The sequence below is a fragment of the Camellia sinensis genome, chromosome 9, assembly GCF_055761805.1.
Source record: "Camellia sinensis isolate YWXY chromosome 9, ASM5576180v1, whole genome shotgun sequence".
In the NCBI taxonomy this organism is placed as follows: domain Eukaryota; kingdom Viridiplantae; phylum Streptophyta; class Magnoliopsida; order Ericales; family Theaceae; genus Camellia; species Camellia sinensis.
In genome coordinates this window covers 70,426,598-70,448,648 of record NC_138969.1, presented here as the reverse complement: position 1 = coordinate 70,448,648, position 22,051 = coordinate 70,426,598, and the positions used below count along the sequence as shown (strand labels likewise).

General features: G+C 32.0%; 1 protein-coding gene and 1 non-coding gene across 3 annotated transcripts; one reads left to right on the top strand and one right to left on the bottom strand.

The window, feature by feature from the left end:
- The first annotated feature begins 6,001 nt into the window (after window positions 1–6,001).
- TRNAF-GAA (transfer RNA phenylalanine (anticodon GAA)) lies at window positions 6,002–6,074 on the top strand. Its single transcript has one exon. It is a non-coding gene; the product is annotated as a tRNA-Phe (tRNA).
- A 1,351-nt stretch (window positions 6,075–7,425) lies between these two features.
- On the bottom strand, window positions 7,426–14,360 carry LOC114321557 (uncharacterized). 2 transcript variants are annotated; one of them, XM_082887058.1, is made up of 4 exons: window positions 13,135–14,207; window positions 11,893–12,014; window positions 11,691–11,801; window positions 7,426–8,074 (listed from the first exon to the last, which is right to left on the bottom strand). In XM_082887058.1, exons 1-4 carry the CDS (start codon window positions 14,021–14,023, stop codon window positions 7,850–7,852), a joined length of 1,347 nt encoding a protein of 448 aa, XP_082743184.1. In that variant the 5' UTR covers window positions 14,024–14,207; the 3' UTR covers window positions 7,426–7,849. The 2 variants fall into 2 exon arrangements, with proteins under 2 accessions (XP_082743184.1, XP_028124522.2); XM_028268721.2 differs by lacking the exon at window positions 7,426–8,074 and adding an exon at window positions 9,788–10,658 and having other exon boundaries at window positions 13,135–14,360.
- Between the last annotated feature and the right edge of the window lie 7,691 nt (window positions 14,361–22,051).

The window sequence follows — 22,051 nt, the reverse complement described above, 5'->3', positions numbered from 1 at the left end:
TTGAGTCGAATTTTTCCTGTAAAAATGTTAAGAGATCTTAACTATTATGAAAATATTATATATCTTTTATTTTATAAAATCATACTATTAGGGATCTTAAAAAAATTCTCCTATATTTATTGTATAAAAGTGAGCAGTGAATATAATTTTGAGAATGAATAGTCTATTTATCCTTTTTTTTATATTCTTTTTGGAAACAAATAAACAATTAGTCACTTGACTACTGATTTTCTAATTAACTTAAGTTTTTCATATAAAGGTTATTTCTGATAGTATAACATGAATAGTTTAAATTATTTAAAAATTGATCTTAAAGGCCCTGTTTGGTATAGTTTTTTTTAGCTTATTTCAGCTTTCAGCTTAATTTAAGCTATTTTGATGTGTTTGGTTTAACTTAACAATGCAGCTTATAACTTTTTGTAAGTCAAAAATCAACTTATTCTTTGAGTGTGACAGAAGATGCTTAATTTATAAGTCAGAAATCAATATATATTTATAGTTATAAACTATAAACTATTAAGACATATGCTATAAACACTTTTTCACAATACTATCGTACAGGGCCAAAATACATTTGGTGTGGTACATAAAGTAGCTCGACCCTCATAAAAATTGGTATAGGATGAGTGAATACAGAACCACCGACATGTATAAACTGCGTTGGTAAGCAAAGGCTGTTTGCTGCCAAAAACTGTTCTGTAGAGAAGAGCGAGTACTATTATTCATATAACTTTGTTTTATTCTTCTATTTATATCTTTTGGGACAGCGAGCTTCCTTCCCAACTGGCATGACAGCTCTTCTGCTCATCTTCATCAACATCATCAATTTTTAAAATAAAATAATAATAAAAGTGGTCAGTTCTGTGGTATCTTTTGGCAATCAAGATTCTCTTATTGAGGTTTCTACATAACTTCTTATTTGTTAGGTGATGGGGCTTATTTAGGCTCAATTTTAATAATTCGAATTGTTTATATTTTAAAATTTAATAAATATATCACATCTTTAAAAAATTAAGTTGATCGGATATCAGAAAACATGTATTTGAAAAACTGTTTATTAAATTTTTTTAAAAAATTGTTTTTAGTTAGTTTTCCGAACACATACTTTCTGATATTCGATCAACTTGATTTTTTACAAGTATGATATAGTTAATAATCTTAAAATGTGAACGGTTCAGATTATCAAAATTAAATCTAAAAGTGAATCCAATAACTCAACAAGTAAGAAGTCAAGTAAGAACCTCAAAAAGAAGGTCCTGATTCATCTTTATGTGGTCTGGGATCTACATCCGTTTTATCTTTTATGGTTGAATGCTCAGGTTAGGAAAAAATATACTCCCTCCGTCCCATAATATCAGTCCCTTATTCCATTTTTCATTGTCCTAAAATATTAGTCCCTCTTCAAAAATCAAGTACAAAAATAATATAAATTTTCTATTTTGCCCTTCTTTTAAATTCATAAATAATATAAAAAGTACAATTATGACATTGATATTCCCAAAAAAATGTACTATCAAAGGGTAATTTTGGAAAATCAACTTTTTTAAAGTACAATAATTGTACTATCAAAAAAAGTTGGATTCCCCAAAAGGGACTATTATTTTGGGACGGAGGGAGTAAGAAAAATTGCTTGTCAGAGTCATTTTTTAAAATTAATTACAAAAGTATGAAAAAGGTTATGATTTTATATTTTTATATTTATCATTAATTTGAAAATAATTTTTCAAACATTTACTGAAGTGTGATTTCTCGAAAAATATATGGAAATCAAACCCAATGTATTATTTTTTAAAAAAAAAACAATAGTTCAGCAATAAATCTTACAAATTTTAATAATTAAATTTATAAATTATTTTATTAATATGTAAATATTTTGTGAAAGTCTAGTTGTTGCGTAATTTCCTCCAAAAATATAAGGTGGCATTAGAGCATCTCTAATGGATTAGTTAAAAAAAAATTGTGTTAGAGTGGGTTATATAACAAAAGAAAAATAGTTGAGAGTACTAAAAACGGTGCTCTAATAGCACCACTAATGATGTGACAGTAGACTTTTTTTTTTTTTTTTTTGGCATTCCCAATATATCAGTGCTATTAGTAATCTTTTTTTTTAGTGGTATGAATCATTGTTGATAACAAAATGTGTAGAAAATGAGACTGGATTAATGTTTGTTAATTTAGAGAGTTAGCTTATGCTCTTGTAGTATAATTTATGCTAAAGTGTGTTATGAAAAAGTGAGGTCTGCTTATATGTATATTTATAATATAAACAAATAAAAAATATATTACTTTATACCTTTCCTTATTGTAAGACACTATGGGGTGTTTATTTGGATTTTTTTGAGCCAACTTATAATTTTTAATTTTAGAAAAATTATTTTGGACTGTTTAGTTAAACTTATTTCAAATAGTTTCTGATTCTAAAAACTTATTTTAATACAAAAATGTTGATTCTGAGAAGTTGCTCACCCATTGCTTCTGCTTATTAGCTTCTGCTGTGAACATGTTAATTTACGGTTATACTCTTAGATTTTTTATTGTTTTAAAAATAGAAAAAGACTCAAATAGACTATATATTATTATTATTATTATTTTTTATGAGAAACATATACAAATAGTGAATAACAAAAAATAAAGTTAATTGAAAAAGTTACTTCATAACTTATTTAGCAAACACTACTCAGCAACTTAAATCTATAATCCAACAACTACACCAAATAGATTAACAGTTTCTAATTAAAGTCATAATTTATAATATATTAAGCTATAATCTATAATCTGTTTTAACAACTACACCAAATGGAGCCTATGCTCGATTGGGATAGCCTTTTTTAGCCTTATATATTTATTTATTTTATTATTTTGCTATTTGAACAAATGGATATAAATTTGAACAAATAAAAAAAAAAATTGAACATGTAGATATAAATTTGAACAGATAGTAAAAAAAAGTCAATAGATAAATTAAGAGATAAAAGTAGAAACAAAATGTCATTCAAAACAATAAAAATGATTTTTCATCAAACTATTTCACAAAGGATGGACTTTTCATTGATAAAAAATATTTATTGGATCTAATGTCTTAGACACTCTCTAAATTGAATTTATCACCAATTTTCTCTTTAAATTCCAATCTATTTTAAACTGTACTTAAATTTTTGGATATATTACTTTTCAGTGGTAACAGGAAAAATATTATACAAAATCATAAAAAAAATTTATCACTTATTTGTAATTATTTTTGAAAATATCAACTGGACTATAATTTTTCCTAAATTTTTAAATGATACATGAAAAATTACTATTCCAAGATATTGATTTATACTTGTAATTCAACTCAATCGATACCAGCAACTAATCAAAAACAATTTTCACCAATTAGACATAGATGTAATCTAATCTAGAGAGGATCAAATTAGATCTATTTGCAAATAGAGACAAGCAATTTAACATGAAAAAATTATACTTGAAAGACATCTAATTATGATTAAAAAAAAGGAGAATGTTTGGTAGCTCCAATTTTTGTGGCTCAAATGGCTCAAATCTGTCAAAACGACGTCGTTTTACATTTAAAATCTGTCAAAACGACGTCGTTTTGACAGATTTGAACCATTTGACCCACAAAAAATTGAGATACCTAGCATTGTCGTAAAAAAAAAATCCCAGGGAAATCAACCGACTCTGAAGGCATGGAAAATTACACAAGAGTTCTCAACCAATCTACTAGGGAATCTGTGCTTTATTGAATCTAACTAGTGTTGTTTCTAATACCATCTTCATCAAGATATTTTTCCACCGATTGTCAAATCCACAACGTTGATACAATCCTCAAAACCCACTAAAAGCTTAGATCAAAGAATCCGTCAAAAAGAAATCTCTGCTTGAAAAGTTGAATTTGAATAAAAAACTCTAGGTGATTTTCAACCAAATACTTAACGTTTCTCTATAAGTTCAACTTCAAACTTCTCTCTAGAAATTTAGAAGTACCACTATATTCAAATTAATTTTGGACACGATCTAATGTAGTAAATTTTTTATTTTTTATTTAGAGCTAATTAAACTTAGTACCTCTACATTTTGTATCAGTCTCACTTTACCCCCTGATCTTTAAAAAGTGACAGTTAACACCTCACACTTTGGTCAAGTTTCAATCGAACTCATATTTGTTAACCCACGTTAAATAAGGCGCCTACCTTTCCGTTTGTCTTATTTAATGTGGGTTAACATATAGGTTGGATTGGAACTTACCTAAAAGTATTTGAGGTGATTATTGTCGGCTTTTAAAGGTTAAATGAGACTGGATGTAAAATATAAGGTACTGAGTATAATTTTCCCTTTATTATATTTTCCTGAAAGTGACCATGTGAATTTCACATGTTATTTTTCCGTTTGCCTAATTTGACGTGGCTTAACAGATGTGTTGAATTGTAACTTGGTCTTATAAGATGTTAACTGTCACTTTTTAAATGTAATGAGACAAAGTGAGATTGTGTGTAAAATGCAGAGCTGCTAAGTGTAATCTGTCGTTTTTATTATTTACTTTTTCCCCTTTTCATAATCCTTCTCAGTGCTGATAAGTTTAACAAAATCTATTTTAATCGGTGTGCGTGTATTAAAATTAAATTTTAAAAAAACAATGCATATGTACTTAGCTTTTGACTGACTTCTCAGCCATGGTGCCAAGGATTCAACCAAGCATTTAGGTTCCTTTCTTAAAAACAAATAAATAAAATTGAATGGAAGGTAAACAATTGCCAATCAAGTTGATATTAATAAGACATAAAAAATAAAAAATAAAAATGTATATATAGGTAAATTTCATGCACAAAATTCATTTGATTTTCAATTATGTTGTTTTCTGACGTTGAAACAGCTTTTTACTTTTCGTTTTACCCATATTAGTAGGTTGGGCCAAATAGTGAAGAGCTAACTTGTTTTGCTTCAAAGCACCTGGGCATGTTTGATTGGGTGGATTAGAGTATGGGATTGAGATTATTAATTCGTGGGTCAAATTATCCTATGTTTGTTTTAACATTTTGATTTAGGATTAATAATCCAATGGATAATTAATCCAACAAATTTGTAGGATTATTAGTAATGGAGTAGGGGTGAGATTATTAATCCAATGGATATTAATCCAATTGGATAGTGAATACCACACTAATAGAATTATTAATACTTCACTATTAGTGTTGTGAATCAAACATGACCCAAGTGAATTCCCATTCGAAGCACAAATTGAAGATTCAAAATTTTTGCTTCAAAGAATTGGATCACGCGTCTAACACATCAACCGTGAGACAAATCAGTATACTGATGCATTAGCTAAGTTCAGAGTAGACCAAAATGATAACCTTGTGGTTAATTAAAACCCTTCTGCCCAAATGAGAAGCTTATAGCTGACATGCCAGGAGTTGTTTATGAGAGGGAATAACCGTCCTTTTCTTTTGTTGTAACTTCCATTGTACCTAAAAAAAAAAAATGAGACTTACATGTATATTTTAATAGGTGAATTTATTGTCTAATAGGTTTTATGATAATTAATGACATTTTTTATTAAATACTATTAAAAAGCGTCACTAATTGTTAATTTTTAACGCTAATTTGAAAATTTTGTCACAAAAAATATCATTAGTTATAAGTTTTAGCGACAGTTTAAAAAAATCGTTATAAAAAAGTCACTAACTTTCAACTTTCAATGATAGTTTGAAAAATTCGTTACAGAAAAATATCAATAATTGTAATTTTTAGTGACAATTTATAAAAATCGTGACCATAAAAAGTCACTAATTGTCATTTTTTAGCGACATATGCAAAAAATTATTAGAAAAAAATTAATTTTAGCAGTGATTTTATTAAGATTTATTTTCAATAGGATTTGATGGGAACTAATTCAAACTATTAGAATCTATTCGTAATTTATCCCAAAAAAATGGGGGAAAAGAAGTAGACATACTATTCATAGTATGTTAAATTTATGTGTAACACACTTTCAGTACAGGAGGCGGGGATAGCTCAGTTGGGAGAGCGTCAGACTGAAGATCTGAAGGTCGCGTGTTCGATCCACGCTCACCGCATTTTCAATTGTTCTGGTTTTTGGATTATTCAACATGGTTGTTTAACATCATATCAAACTACATCTATATTTGGGGTTTATCCTTTCTTTTTTGTTCAGATGTTTTATAAAACTTTATTACACTTATAAATTTTGCTTGACTAGACAAAGCTAAAAAGTTAAAAAATATTAAAAATTTTGGAAAAAAAATCATTAAAAAAAAACCCTAAATAAGTTGACTTTTTGACTTATTTTTGTTTGTATTTAGTTAACTTTTTTTCAATTTTTTTTACTTTGTAGATTTTTTTGCACTAAACGGACCGGAAAATTACAAAATGTTAACACAAGTTATTAAAAAATACTAAAAACAAAAAAATTGAAAAAATATATATATATATAAATGAGATAGAGAGAATAATATATACATTTTCCAATCATAGAAATTTTTGACAATGGTGTCATTCAAATTTTTTTTGGTGTACTTTATTTTATATATTTTCATTTCTTTTATAGGTTTAAAAATAAAAAGGGCAAATTACATATACCCCTCGAGGTTTAGCAAAATTACAGATACCCCCTTAAGGTTTGAGAAATTACAGATACCCCCATGAAGGTATTATTTGCATAACAAATTAGGAGGCAAATTGTTATGAAAATATAAAACTCATGGGACAATTTGTTATGAAAATATAAACCTCAGGGGGGTATCTGTAATTTTTGAATCCTTAGGAGGTATCTGTAATTTAGCTAAACCTCGAGGGAGGTATATGTAATTTGCCCAAATAAAAACATTGAAAATTTTAAATACATATATCGTTTTAACATCTTTTTACGCTAATTAAACTTTCTTCTTAGAAATTTGTCAATAGACTTGAGGCAAGCTCAAGTTAAGAGAAGTAAGAGCATCTCCAACGGTTCACCAAATTTTTCACCAAATCTGAGCAAAAAAAAGACCATTTTCTCAATCTGATACAGACTGCTCCAATGGTTGTCATCAAAGCAGGGGTTGACTGGTTAGTGTATTTTTTTTTTTTAACCTCTTTGAACCTTTTGACCTGTTTGAACCAACCTATTTGCAAGGGAACCGGTTGACCGGCTAGTCAACTGGCCGGTTGACCGGTTGGTCTCCCCCAACGGTCACGCACAGTAAATTGGTGAAATCTTCTCCCTGTTCTCACTTTGATGAAAAATTTGGTGAATTCTCGTTTTGATACGAATTTCATGAAACCATTGGAGCTGCAAAAAGTGACTTTTTCACTAAATTTCAAATCTGATGCAAGGTTTGGTGAAACGTTGAAGATGGTCTAACCGTACCCAAAAAAGTTAAGAGAAGTAACTGTAGTCGTAAGAAAAAAAAATTGACTCCGAACAAGGGTAAAAAATGACACAATATGATAATATGAAATAATAAACGAATTAAGCTAGTGTTGCGATAATTCTAACACAACACAATTACAACTCAACATGACACAAAGTCCAATGATGAACATTGTTACATTGGTTACGTGGTATGGGATGTTACAACATAATTATAATTATATACAATACCCACAACATAATTAAGATCATATTCCACTTTATAATGCAACACATAAATATACCACACATTGCCAAACCATACTCTGGTTTCTACTAGTTTTTACTGGCTTTGAACCTCTAAGAGTAGGCCATAGTTATCACTAGACAAAACAGGAAGCTCCAAACTCTGAATCTTCTTTCTTTCTTCACCTTGCAATATGACAGCCCCCTGTATTGTCTCCTTTCCAATCATCTCAATTTGCTTCAATTTGAAGTCATTCAGGTTGTAGAATCATTAAGGTGGTTAAGAGCCTGCTTTGCCTGACCTACACGTTCCCGCTTAAGGATATAACTAGAACTGAAATCCCATAACATGTTTCCATTGTTGCAGCAGCGGCATATGACTTGAAGTGAAGATTGCTTTTCTGACATGTTGACAGCAATCACACGGACCTCAAGATTCAGAGGATTGTTTGTCAATGTAACAATATAGTTGCCTTGGCACTGTGACATTTAGACCTATACATTAGAACAGAGATATGCAAGTAGTATAAAGAAGCATAAGCCCTAGTCAAATTAAAGATGGGCAACAGAAAAAAGAGAACTCCATAAATCCTCTCAATGAAGCCTTCCATTCCACTCTTGTGGTATGCCATTTGAAAAAACTTCTTTGGCAGAGAAAAGTATAGTCAAAAACAATATTAGGTGGAAAGGATATCATATACATGATATATATTTAGGGAACTTTGTTGGCATAGAACTCCAATATATGGGTGACTCAAACAAGAATTACAAAAACATGTTTAAACTAGTAAATAGTAACTGTAAGCATGATAAACAATATAGAATTTGGGTGCCAATGCTTCTTCTAATGCTCATACAAGTAACCAACAAACCAGTTCTTTAACCAAAGCTCTTCAATACCTCACCCAGTCCAACTAATCATTTTCTCTGTGCTGTGAAAACAGAGGAGGAAATCCATTTATGTTATGGCAAGAAGAATGCTTTGATTACCTAGAACAGAGAAGAAAAACTCTCTCTCTCTCTCTCTCTCTCTCTCTCTCTCTCTCTCTCTCTCATCACATCATGTATGGAGTTTTTGGAACATCGCAAGCCAAATCTGCTTTGAGATGTGATTCCATACTTCCTATTTAAGTGATTCCTGGTTGCAACACCCGTTGGCAGAGATTTTTGAGTCTATTGATGGTTTCTTAAGAACCAATTAGGAAAAACATTTGCAAATAATCATAGCAAATTCAGAATTCCTAATGCTGTGTTTGGTTGAGGGATTTGGGGAGGGATTTGGAAAGGGAAAGGGAAAAGGTGTGTGAAACTATGTGAAATGTAGGTATATTTTATTCATATTTCACCAAACTTTTCCCTTTCCTTTTCCAAATCCCTCTTCAAATCCTCCAACCAAACACAGCGTAAAAGATCGTATTTGAGGTCAAGCATTGTGACTTAAAACCTTTTTGTCAGTGTAAAAATAAGAAGTCTCAAGTGATTTTCATAACTCATTTAGAATTTTAAATGTTTATTGACACCAAAATACTAAAGCATGTTCCACCGTACGGTAATTATGGATGAAAAGCAAATGGTAATGCAAATTCCAGAGGATCTACTCCCAGGTAGAATCAAACAGCTAATTATACCTGAATCAGTTTCACTCATAAACCCTACAAATCCATATCTCACAAGCGAAGTGAGTTTTATCCAAAATGTGTAATATAACATTACTGTGTGTATAAACATGGATGTATTAAAAGCTTAATTTTCAACAAGTTCCACAAACTTACAGGGAACTTGCCTGCCTGGTATGTGGATTGGATTAGTGCAGGTCAATGAAAGTATCAAAATTCACAGTGGACAACGAAGATAGTCGAGTCCATGGATGGATAACTTCAGGTACAGTTCTTGGATTCAAGATTTTAACTGCAATTTGTCTTGAGCATTCGACATGTACAAACAACAAATTACAAACGACTGCAGGTTAGCACCAAGATATTATCAGTTTTTGCCTCTAAATTCAAAAGGCTAGCTTGATGAGATAATCAAAATTCAGCTCAATGAACTGTTTAATATTTTTTGTGATCTAAATGTGTTCTATATATCAACAGTTTCTAAAGACATTGTCTCTCAAAACTAACCTGCACCCTGGCATGTGATTGTCAAGTGTTCTGAAATTCAGTTCCCCTCTATCTAATCAAGTAGCTGACATTTTGAGGCAACCCAAAATAATAAATTCTTTGAAAGTATGTGAGCAAAATGTAGATAATACATTCAGTTTGATGCTAGGAATGACAAACCAAAAACTAAAAAACAATCCAGCATTCCATAGAAGTAGTTTCTTAAAAAATATAGAAAACAATTCTCCACAAAAGGTTATAAACCCTCTTAATATCACTCCATCTATTATCTATAAAAACAAGTACATATCAAGCATGACACCATTGAAGAGCACAAAAACACAATCAGCACTCTGCTTGCCTGCTTAGATATGACCACTAAACTAGCATTACTTGGCACAGATTGTTAATAGCAACCCATAATGATCACTAGGAAACACGGGCCGTTTGTCCACATTGTTTTTCCCTTTCTTCCAATATGATAGACCTGGTATTGCCTCCATGCCAATCATGTCTATTCCTCTTATCTTGAAATCACGCAAATTGCATACAAATCGATCAAGTCGCTTTTGCACAGGCCAATCATCATTAAGCATCTTGTTGGATTTGGTATCATATGTCCATCCATTTTCTCTTGGCTTTAACTGCACCCAGGCATCAACCCATCCATTGAGCAAAGGAAATTGACCATCCAAATCGTCATCCCAATTCATGTCACCACAAAAAATCACGTTTACATTTTTTTTAAGAAAGGTCAGCGCTTCCTTTGCCTGATCAACACGTTCCTTGCTGAACGACTGATCCCAATTGCGAGGGCCAGGACCAGGACCTTTAAGATGGCTAGTGGCAACAACCAATGGCATGTCTGCCTGAACTTCAACCTCAGCAACGCAAAGTTCTCTATCCATTGTGGAATTACTGAATGGTTTATGGCTGTATGAATTTACTGGTAGTTTACTTAACTGCAAGTTATGTGGTGTTACGGCATCAGATCTTACATCACTATTAACTACAAAAACTCATCCAGAGATTTTAATAAATAAATAAATAAAATGAGGCAAATGATGTATAACCATGAGAGAGAGAGAGAGAGAGAGAGATGATCAGCCTTGCAAATTTGTTGAATCACAAGTTGCTGGTCAGAATATGAAGATTTTTATAATGTTCAAATAGAGGAAGATTTTGGAAATTTTGGACATCTATTCTGTACCCAGAAAATAATCAACAAAGCTATAAGACACAAATATTTACGTGGTTCGCCCAATACCTATGTCCACATCCACAGGAGAGAAAGAGAGAAAGCTTTTACTATGAACAAAAACAAATACAAAACAGAGGAGGAGGAGTCTCTCACTCTCTCAACTTAACTCACAGCTCACATACATTTTTCACCACTCTCTTTTCTTCACTATCTTGATATATAAACTTAGCTCACAGCTTTCCCTATTTATACACAAACAGGAGAGCTAACAATTAACACTTGCCTACCAACAACCAACCACCAAAATAAATCGCAAGCCATCAACACCGCCACCCTACAATAGGACAACTAGGTTGAAAAACTCCGTAAGATCTCTAGCCCAAATCTGCAGCCTCTATTCTTGACTTTCAAAGCCAATTTCACATGGTATGGATACTCAACAATTCTTAATATTTTTATAATTGATCAGCTAGATGCATACAGTTGCTGGGATGGGTCAATTTCCTTAGCCGCTAGGTAACAAATACACTTAAATCGGTGATGTGTACAACACAAAAAGCAAGTTCAATTTGTAACAAATTGGACAGTGTCTTAAACAGTACAAGCATGTTCAACAAACACATTCTAAGATGCCTTTGGTACGTAAGAACATATCATACTGTCAAATCATAATCCAGTTTGTATGAAATGGTTTGTGTTGGACTAATGCGTACATGGCTACAGCATCAATGCAGTTGACCCGAACTAGAAATAAAAAATAAACCCTGATATGGAAAAATCATAACAATCTCACCTGCATGCAGAAGGATGGTTTTGTATATGCCATCACACTTGAAACTGAGCAACGGTACAATTTCCACCAGCTGGATTGTTGAAAAATGTCATAGATTTTGAAAGTAACCTCCTGCAGAGACAAATGAACTTAAAAACAATGAAAATTCATAAAAGCTTTAGTATTTATGTTACATGGTATGAAGAATGGAAATGAGGAAAACCTGGAAGCATATCAGATCAGGGGAATGCATCTGAATAAGGTCACCCACAGCTTTCATCCTCTTATGAATTTCCAAGTCTTCTCGGAAACAAACATTATAACTCAAAATCTTCAATTCCGTTCCTGAGAAAGATTCAACTTGTAAAACTATGTTTCCTTTGCCTCATATTATTTAGTCTTCTATGTGCAACTTGTAAATCCTATGATTCGATGACCACAGATGCACAAAAGAGGAAAAAGAAATAACTATAAGTACAAAATCCTACCATAAAGCTTCAAGCGTCCTAATATTACACATAATGAGTATCTAATATAATAAGAACTGACGAATTGCGTTCTGAACCAACTTTTATCTAATAACCTAGTTTGTTGAAAAGTCTGTTTTGTTCTACTTATTTGCAACCCATATCAACCCAAACAGCAACTCTTGGCAACTGAAATTCTATTTGAGATCTGTACTTTCAGCTCATATAAGCCTAGGAAACTCTTCACAGACAATTATTTTAATGTTAGCTTTTGGAAGCAAAAAGAATCTATATGTAACTTCTCCGTTCCAAATACACGTGATTTCTAATAATAATTGTTAGGCGCATGCACTTCTTATTATGTGTGCTTGAACCATTAGATAATAGTTGTACAACAAACCGAGGCTGGTTTGAGATAACTATAATGTTATAGAAAGCCTCAAAAGGTTTAAGTAGGTAAATCCATGAAATTAATCTTAGTACTATTCTAGTCTCTTTTTAACCGACAACAGGTGAACAATCATATCATTTAATAGTGAGGGTTTATCCAGGCACACGAGTAATAATAGAAGAACAATCACTTCAAATCATGATTTAAAAAATTGGGTAAATTACATTCACCTCTCCAAAGATATGAAAATAAAATATTATATTAGTCTCACACTTTTATCATAACTACACAAACCTCCGTTTTAACTAATGCAGATGGTGAATAAGACAAATAAACATGTTCGTAAAAAAAAAAAGGTGGCATTTATTTTCTTCTTTTTTTTTCTTTCCTTTTTTCTTTTTTATTCATATGACTAACGAATTATTTAGAGGCGACCAATGTAATTATGTCCAAACTACGGAGTTACCTGTAATCCAAACTTCATGGAGTTTACTATATTTTGACAAAAATAAATAAATAAATTCAACTCAGATCATGCCATAAAATATACTAAAAATCAGAAGGAACCCAGACGAAATGAGAAAATTGATGATGAAAGGGAGCGAACCAGGTTCAGTATAGTAATTATACAGTGTCCGAGAAGCCTGTACTGCAGCAAATGATGCAATGGCAACTTTGGCCAAACCTCCCAGGAAAGAAGGCCAATCATTAGTTTCTGTCACTGAAGAAGAAGAATACATAGCAGACCTATCCCCAGATAAAGATGGCTTGTTGAATTTGTGTGACTGATCAAATCCACCACTATAATCATACTTGACTTTTCCTATCTGAAAACTGTCTTCTGTTTTGATGGAGAGATTGGAAAATTCAGAGACAATTGAAGGCTTAAGCCTCATCTCCTCTTCTTCCAACTCCCTAACAGCTTTCTCAACACTCGGTAGAAATAATCGACACAGTATAGACTTTCTAATCGGCTCAAATTCATCTCTCAAAGCAATAAGAAACTGCACAAGACGTTGTTCGTCTTGATTCTTTTTGTAACTGCTTAGCAAACTCAAATCTCTATCCTCAAGCTTGGCTTGTTGATTCCACAAACCAACCATCACACCATGAAACTCCTTGATTGTTCTATCTCCTTGTTTGGTTGCTCTAATCTGAGTCTCCAATTGATACTTTTTGGCAAAATTGGAGTGACCATATAGCTCAGCCAAGTAGTCCCAAGCCTCTTTGCCTGATTTGAAGCTCCGTAATTGAATTGAAACTGAAGGATTGAGTACATATGTACAGATCATGTTCAAGATCTCTGCATTCTTAGTTTTCCATTGTTGAGAGAGACTTGTGAAGTTTTCATGGCCTGGATTGGGCTCTGTTACAATGCCGCAAACATAGTCCCAACGTTGTCTGCGAGTTTGGATCATGTGCTGGCTCATAAAGTGTGACCAGTTGGGATAATTTGAACCATCTTGCTTGAGCATGACTACCTCATCAGCATCCATGATCAAGAACAAATTCTCAAGACCAAAAACAAAATAGAAGAAAGATTTGGGATCAAAGTGATGGATGAAGATGAGAAAATAAAGATGAGATGAGACGGAATGGAAGTAGTAGTAGTAGTAGTAGTAGTAGTAGTGTTGAATGACACTGAAATATCAAAGGAATGAATAGGTTGAGGACTTTGTTACTTGTAACCGAAGACTTGACATGGAAGGTTATACAGAGAAAATGGTGGGGTCAGGTGGTAGAAAAGGAGATGAGGCTTAAGACTCTTCAATTGGTCTCCCTTTCTCAAAAGGAGATGAGCCTGTCCTAATGGAGACCTTTCTCAAAAGCCATGCATTCACATTCATGAATTTGGAGCACAATGATTAAGATTTTGATGGAAATCGTACGTGTTTGATGAAGACTAAGGAAGGAGGTCTCCTTGCTACTTCAAAATGACTAATTGGACAGAGAGAGAACTATTGCTTCATTCTTAGACCAGAGCTTTAATTTGTGAGTTTTAATAGTTTTAATGTGATATTTTAACTGTGTGTATTTATTTTTTTTTTCCACCTCACTAGAGTTCAATTAAAGTTTTAGTTTTAGAGGGATATATCATTATTGTTAAGAGAGAGAGAACCATTGCTTCACTACTAATAATTGGAAGTATATATTAGGGCATTGCTATATAAGTCAAAAAATTAGACCTAATATTCAAATTTGATAACGTGACAATTAATTAGGACATTTAAGATAACAATCTCTGTTAGTAATGGGCGCCCATGTGGCATGACCATTTAAATTTAAATTTGATCATTATCCAAATAGGTTTTGAATTTGAATTCAAACCTATTTAGGATAACCACTCAAGATACAGATGTTATCAGTTTTAACATCTGATATATGGATAGATATTATAATATATTATATATCTGATATATGGTTATGGGTAATCCAAGTGAGAAACAACGTATAGTCTGTTTCTACCCATATACTGACTCTCTCCCAAAAAAAAACACAACGATCAAGTCTTTGCACTGTGATTTTGTGTGGGTGATATTCAATCTGTGATATCACTCCACTGCTGGGTTGATTTATCAGTTTTCTGGAAGCACGTGATTTATCCAAGAAGGTTCTATCATCAAGAAGGTATGATCTGAAAATTTTATCTGCTGCATATTCTGTGTTTTTAGTTTACACTCTCTCTTGTATCTTTTCAATTATCAGTCAATCATATCACTTACATATCAATTAGGACATTTAAGATAACACTCTCTTTTGTATTTTCTCAATCATCAACCAATCATATCACTTACATATCATTGGGTCTAGAAAATAACACTACCAGAAAATGCTTGATTTCATTTCTGAACTACAAATTGTCATAATTTTTACCAGAAAAATATGTAACATTTATCATAAAAATACATAACATTTTTTTTTATCAGCAAAAGCAAAAAGGAATTTTATTAATAATACTCGAAAACACAGTCAAAACAACATGATGATGGCAACCATCTCAAGTATAGAGCATTCCAACCAGATTGGCAATAAGGCTGCAAACGAACCGAGGTCGAACTCGGCTCGTTTGCTTATCAAACTTGTTTATTGAACTTGTGCTCGCTTGATAACTAACTGGATTGGGGCTCAAGCTCGGCTCGGCTCGACTCGACTCGTTAATATTAATGAAACTCGAGTTTGATTCGGCTCGACTTGGCTCGGCTTGATTAGATTTTTTTAATGTTATTTATATTATTTGAATAAAAAATATTATTTACATTATTTAATATATAAATAATATATTTATTATATAATTTAAGTAAAGGTAAACGAGCTGAACTTGATGAGCTGAACTTATTCGAACTTGAGCTCGGCTCGTTTACTAAACTAGCCTAATATTCGAGCTCGACTAAATGAGCCAAGCTGAGCTGAGTCTTTAACGAGCTGAACCAAGCCTGTTCGTGAACAGTTTGATTTATTTGTAGTCCTAATTGGCACCCTCAACTTTGGATAGCAATCAAATAACTGAGTTAGCAAAGTACCAACTCCCATAACTTGACATGGTTTCCTTTAGACTTAAACTTCTGCACCAAACATTTACAACAAAAATATGTAACCAGCGTATCTAGTGCACACACTTTGAAGGGTTGTATACCATAGTGTTTCCCATACTCAACTTTATTAATACTAGTATATATAAAGATTCTATTAAAGTGATTTGGGTTATTTACATTAAGATTCTTTCAACTATTAGCGAATATTATTTTATTTCCCTCATTTATGAATTCGTATATTTTGACTCCTTCAATTATAAAAATGCATCATTTTTACCTCCTGCAAACCCCCTTTAAAGGGGTGTATTTGTATGATTTTTAGGAACTAAATGAATACCTAATCCTAAAAATAAGAAAATAATTGACAAACTATAAATTATTATTGGATGGACACATAGACACGTAAGTTGTGTTTAGATCATGGATTTGGGTAAAAAATTAGAAATGAAAATAACAAATGTAAGAAAAATGCGAATGAAATATAAACAAATTTCTTTTCTTTGTTTTTCTTTTTCTTTCCAAATCATAAACCAAACACAATGATAGTATTTCGTACCTACTAGATATGTTCTGGGCCATATCAATAATAAATTTGATCCACGCAATTCAATTATGAGTATTTTTTCTAGGTCTGTAGCTTTGCTAAATTTCTACTCACGTAGTCTCTTTCTACTAGTAATATTATAAAGTTAGAAATTTTGCCCAGGAAATTACTAAAAAAATTATCAATATATGGTCTAAATTCATTCTACCTATGGACTCCACAAAACATCCATTCAATCTCAAGAAAATATTTGTCCTCCAAACGATCACCCAAAAATCAATTCAACTCATATCTTTTTAATAATATCATTTTTATACTTAAACTATTCAATTTTACATCAATTTTATCCCTACCGTCAATTGTCATTTATAATCAAACAAAATTTACTGACGTGACACTTAAACTTCATTTAAAATTTTATTTTGCCTCTCAAACTATCCCGAAAATATCAATTAGACTCTTGAATAAAATAGAGTTTGGGGGTCAAATTGTTATTTTGGAGATAGTTTTGGAGTTAAAATTCAAACGAAATTTTAGTGCCGCGTCACTATCTTCCGTTTGATTATAAACAACAGTTAACGCTGAAAGTAAAATTAATCTAAAATCAAATAGTTTATGTGTAAATTTAATATTATTAAAAGAATAAGGGTTGAATTAATTTTTGAGTGATAATTTGATAGGCAAAATGATATTTCCTCTTTAATCTCCACCACACACTTCAATTCTTGGTACAAAATTATGAAGGGGGATTTGGTCAAAGCCCCTTCATAATAAAACTTTAATGTATTGCTTGTTTGGGATAGTCTATAAAAGACAAAAAGTTACTAAAAAAGTCAAAAAGTTATCACTATTAACTAAAAAAATACGAAAAAAAAAGAGTACACTAGCCAAATACAACAATGAACTTGTACTATACACAAGCCAAGTACTCTCAACTGTGTAGTGCAGTATAGATGAGACTTCCTTATAGTCCAAAAAAGGACTGAAGGGTATTGTTGGGCCCTTGGGGGCCCACCATAGATTCCGTTTTGATAATCCGAACTGTTCAATGTGTAGAACTCATCGAGTACCATATGCTTATAAAAAATCACGTTGATCGGATATCGATAGCTATGTGATCAAATCAGATTTTTGTCAGCCATTTATTTTTCACCGTCCATTTTTTTTTTTTTATACAAAACTGATTTTATCACATAGCTATCGATATCCAATCAACATGATTTTTTACAGGCATATAATACTCAACGAGTTCTACACATTGATCAGTTTGAATTATCGAAATGTGACCCGCGGTGGGCCCCCATAGGCCCAACTATTCCGATGAAGGACTAGAGGGAAGCCTCATCCTATATATATAATTTGAAGCATGTCTACCCCCACCACACAATTCAAAGCAATCCGTACCGGTTCCGTCAATAGTCACTGTCACTACGCATAGGGCATAGGAGTAATACGGTAATTTTGTTACTTTATACAATATTTTAATACACATTTTTTTGTAAAAAGTCAAAAAGTTTTCCCAAATAATCATCTTTTTTTTCCTCTACTTTTTTATCCAAAAAGCGCACTTATATAGTTCATCCCAAACAACCCCCGTAGTAAGGATAAGTACAAAAAAATTTCCTTAAAAAATCTAACACATACCACTATTATCAAAATATTAAACTTTAAAATAATATAATTTTTGATCTAGAGGTCTAATTTTAATAAAATTAGTATTTTTCGAATTCTCTCATCATGATTTATAAAATAAAATTCATAGTGACTTTGAAATTCTTTAAAAAAAAATTATTATTATTATTATTAGCGTCGAAATTGATGTAAATTGTGTCATTCTGTTTGACAGTAACATGCTATTTTGTTTCATAGTTTCACAGTAACATGTTACTATGAGAATATTGTCCAAGAAAAAAAAAATATTTACTTTGTCCTTACTCAATTCTGCACCTACTCCTTAGAAAACTTATGAAGCAAAATAAATTAAGTTGTCATTTTCACCAAATAAGGGTCTAATGAAGGGGTTTAAGCTAAATTTCCCAATTAGGGATTCTAAGCCCTACTGCACTAAAAGCATATCACTAGATCAAAATTTGAGCTCACAGATGAAGTCTGGTATATATCTATCAACAATGATTCATCCCCCTTTTTCCCCCCACCCCCTTTGACCCCCTCTCTCTCTCATTGGTTACTTTTTCTTTTTCTTTTTCTTTTTTTTCCTGCTCCTCCAATCACTACCCGCCACGTGGCAAAAGGGGGTGAGGGGATGACCCCCAAAAGGGGGTCCCAATTATTATTCAATATATATATAAGAAGTGCTTACGTGCTTAAGGCTCATATTTTTTTTTCCTAATTTTGTCCTTGGGTTTGGAATTATTTACTATAGAGGCTTGCATTGTAGTTTTCCTATTTTGCCTTTTACTTTGTATTATTTACCAATATTGGTAGTATTAATTTGGATGAAAGTTTTTTCGTAATTATTTATGGATTCTTGGTTAGTTATGAAACATAAATATTTTGATTTTGGATAAATTACAAATACACTTGTGAGGTTTTCTTCCATATTGTGCTATTTTATTTTGTATAATTTACTAATGGTAATCTATAATTTGACTTTCCCATTTTACCATTTTTTTTTTAATATTTACCAATATTATTGGTGGTACTAATTTGATTGAAGAATTTTTATTTATTTATTTTTTTTTTTTTGTAATAATGCAAAGATTCTTGGTCATTTATGACATAAATATTTTGATTTTGGATAAATTACAAATACACCCCTGAAATTTGTTTAAAATATGAAATGTCCCTACAATTAGGGCTGGGTGTGAAATTCCGTATTTTTGATCCATTAATACTTTAGTGAGTGGTATCGGTGATTTATTATAATAGTTTAGTGGTGAAATTTTTAAATGATAATCTAATTTGATTTATTTTCTTTGTATGTATTTATCCCTTTTTTTTATTATTTATTTAAAATCTATCCATTCCTATTTGAAAATAAATTTATCAGATTTTCCCCACCTTTTTCCTAGGAGTGTAAAAATGGCCTATGGCCCGTGGGCGACCCGAAGCCTGCTCGTGGCCCGAGTTGGCCCGCTCTGATTAGGCTTGGGCCCGAGCCTAGCATGGGACCCTGGGCTTGGGCTTGGGCCATCATTTTGAAGCCCAGCCCATCCTGGCATATTGGTCTGCTCATGACCCACTTAATGCTCAGCCTGAGGCCTAGTATCATTTTTTGTGGAAAAAATAAAAATTTTGGTGAAAAAAAAAAATGTTCAAGCCCTCCCCAAGTCCGAGCCCAGGCCTACCGGCTCAGTTCGAGGCCCGAATACCCTTAGGCCTAAGCCTAATTTTCTAGCTCGTGGACCGGGGCGGGCTGGCCCGATTTTTGACAAGAGCCCACGAGGGCTGACATGGACCAGCTCAGGCCAAATTTATACTTCTACTTTTCCCATATCTTTTGGTAGAAATTAAATTAAAAAAATAAATAAATAACAAATAAAAAACATGGCCCATACTACCATCATCCCCATTTTCTTTTCACCTTTTTCTTTCTTTACTTTTCCTTTTCCTTTTCATTTCTTTTCTATGTTTGCATTTCTATATTCAAACCAAATCGAGACACCTGTCATCTTTTACTTGAATTTACTTATTTATTCTTATTTTTGTTAGCATCCAAGGCAACACACTTTGCCCTATCTTATTTATATTGGCACATTTGCTCCAACATCGGTGGCTCTTCATTCTTCTCCTTCCACAAAATTACTCTTCCTGAACTGACCTTTCTGCTTCATCTCTCTCGCCCAAATTGTGTGAGATCAAGATTTTGAATTTAGTTTGGGAGTGTTAGGATGACAGTTAGCCATTATACAAAAGAGGAGAGTTGTACATTTTATCATACCATAAAGGTTATTTTTGAAAAATACTGTATATTTTGTACACATTTGTGTAATTATTATTTTTGGGGGCAAAATTTGTATATTTTTGAGGTTGATTTAGTATAATAACGGCCTAGAAAGTGGGGGCATTACAATGGATATATGATTATCCAACCTGCGAATATCGCCTAACTCAAACTGCTTGCACCTATTTGGGCAGTTTCACATAATCATTAGGGTCAGATGAGGGTTAAGATTTTCCTGTTTTGCGAGTTGCAGGCGGTTTGCGATTGTTACCCACACTCATCCGCCCGCATCTGTATATCATTTTTTTAAAATATATTTTAAATCTAGACCGTTAGATTTTCTCGTAAGTTAATCCTTAGCTTCTTTTCTCTCACTCACTTGCAAGTAAACAAATATTTTGCAAGTTGTTTTGCATTGCAAGCGTGGAAACCCAACAAATACTGATAACTTGTAATAAAATGAGTAAAAGGGCTTATTCATGGTTATGCTTCTTGTTTTTCGCTAGTAAGTGAGTTCAGCAAACCCTAAAATTAATTTTTCAGAAAAGATGTTTGTTCCATTTTTATTAAAACAACTATGAGTTTTGTTTTGTTTATACATTTTCTGCAGAGTAAATGTGACTCAATTAACTGATCATGGCATGTGCTTATGGTCTGTTTCCTTCTTGAAGTAAATTGGATAGATATGTTGTAATTTATTTGGGATAAATCATTTAAAAAAATAATCATTTCATGATAAAAAAAAAATGTGATTTTATGACTCAAAATAATATTTTAAAAATGGGGGGAAATGCCCAAAAAGAATATTTAAAAAATGGGGAAAAACAAGCCCAAAAATTAATTTTTAAACAAAAAGCCCAATCCGTAAACCGTCCGCACATTCGCGAACCCTATCCACACAAAGCGCAATCCGTACTGTGAGAACCCAAATATAAAAATTTAGTAAATAATTAAATAATAATATTACAATCTCAAATATTTTGATGGTGAATCCTAAAGTGCAAATGAAATATTTGGAGGGTCTTTTAATTATTTTTAAAACCTAAAATAAATTTATGGTGAAAGTCTTCAATTTAAAAAAAAGATTTATTATTTTAAAAAAATAAAATAAAAAAAATAAAATTAAGTGTCAAATTAGTAAGCATATTTTGATATAATAATAGTTGTATTTTATTTAAATTAATGGAGTGATAAAATAAAATAAAACAAAGGATATTTATCTAGAGTCATTTATGTATAACAAAGAAAAGAAAAGAAAAACCTTAGCTCTTCCAACAATATGGCAGCAGCAGCCTAGCAACGTGAGAGTAAGAGAGAAAGAGAGAGCAAGAGATAGAAAAGAGAGCAGCAGCAGCCTAGCAACATGAGAGTGAGGGAGAAAGAGAGAGCAAGAGATAGAAAAGAGAGCAGCAACAGCCTAGCAACGTGAGAGTGAGGGAGAGAGAGAGCAAGAGATAGAAAAGAGGGAGAGAAAGGAACTTCTAGCATCTTATGGTTCTACAACTTTAAGGTATTGTTCTTCTATAATATATTATATCTATGA

Excerpts from the sequence above, each read along its gene's own strand:
- LOC114321557 (XM_028268721.2), bottom strand. The coding sequence starts at position 14,023 with ATGGATGCTGATGAGGTAGTCATGCTCAAGCAAGATGGTTCAAATTAT. Across the intron at positions 11,802-11,892 it reads CTGATCTGATATGCTTCCAG|GAGGTTACTTTCAAAATCTA; the intron begins GTTTTCCTCATT and ends TTGTCTCTGCAG. Across the intron at positions 10,659-11,690 it reads AACCATCCTTCTGCATGCAG|TTAAGTAAACTACCAGTAAA; the intron begins GTGAGATTGTTA and ends CATAACTTGCAG.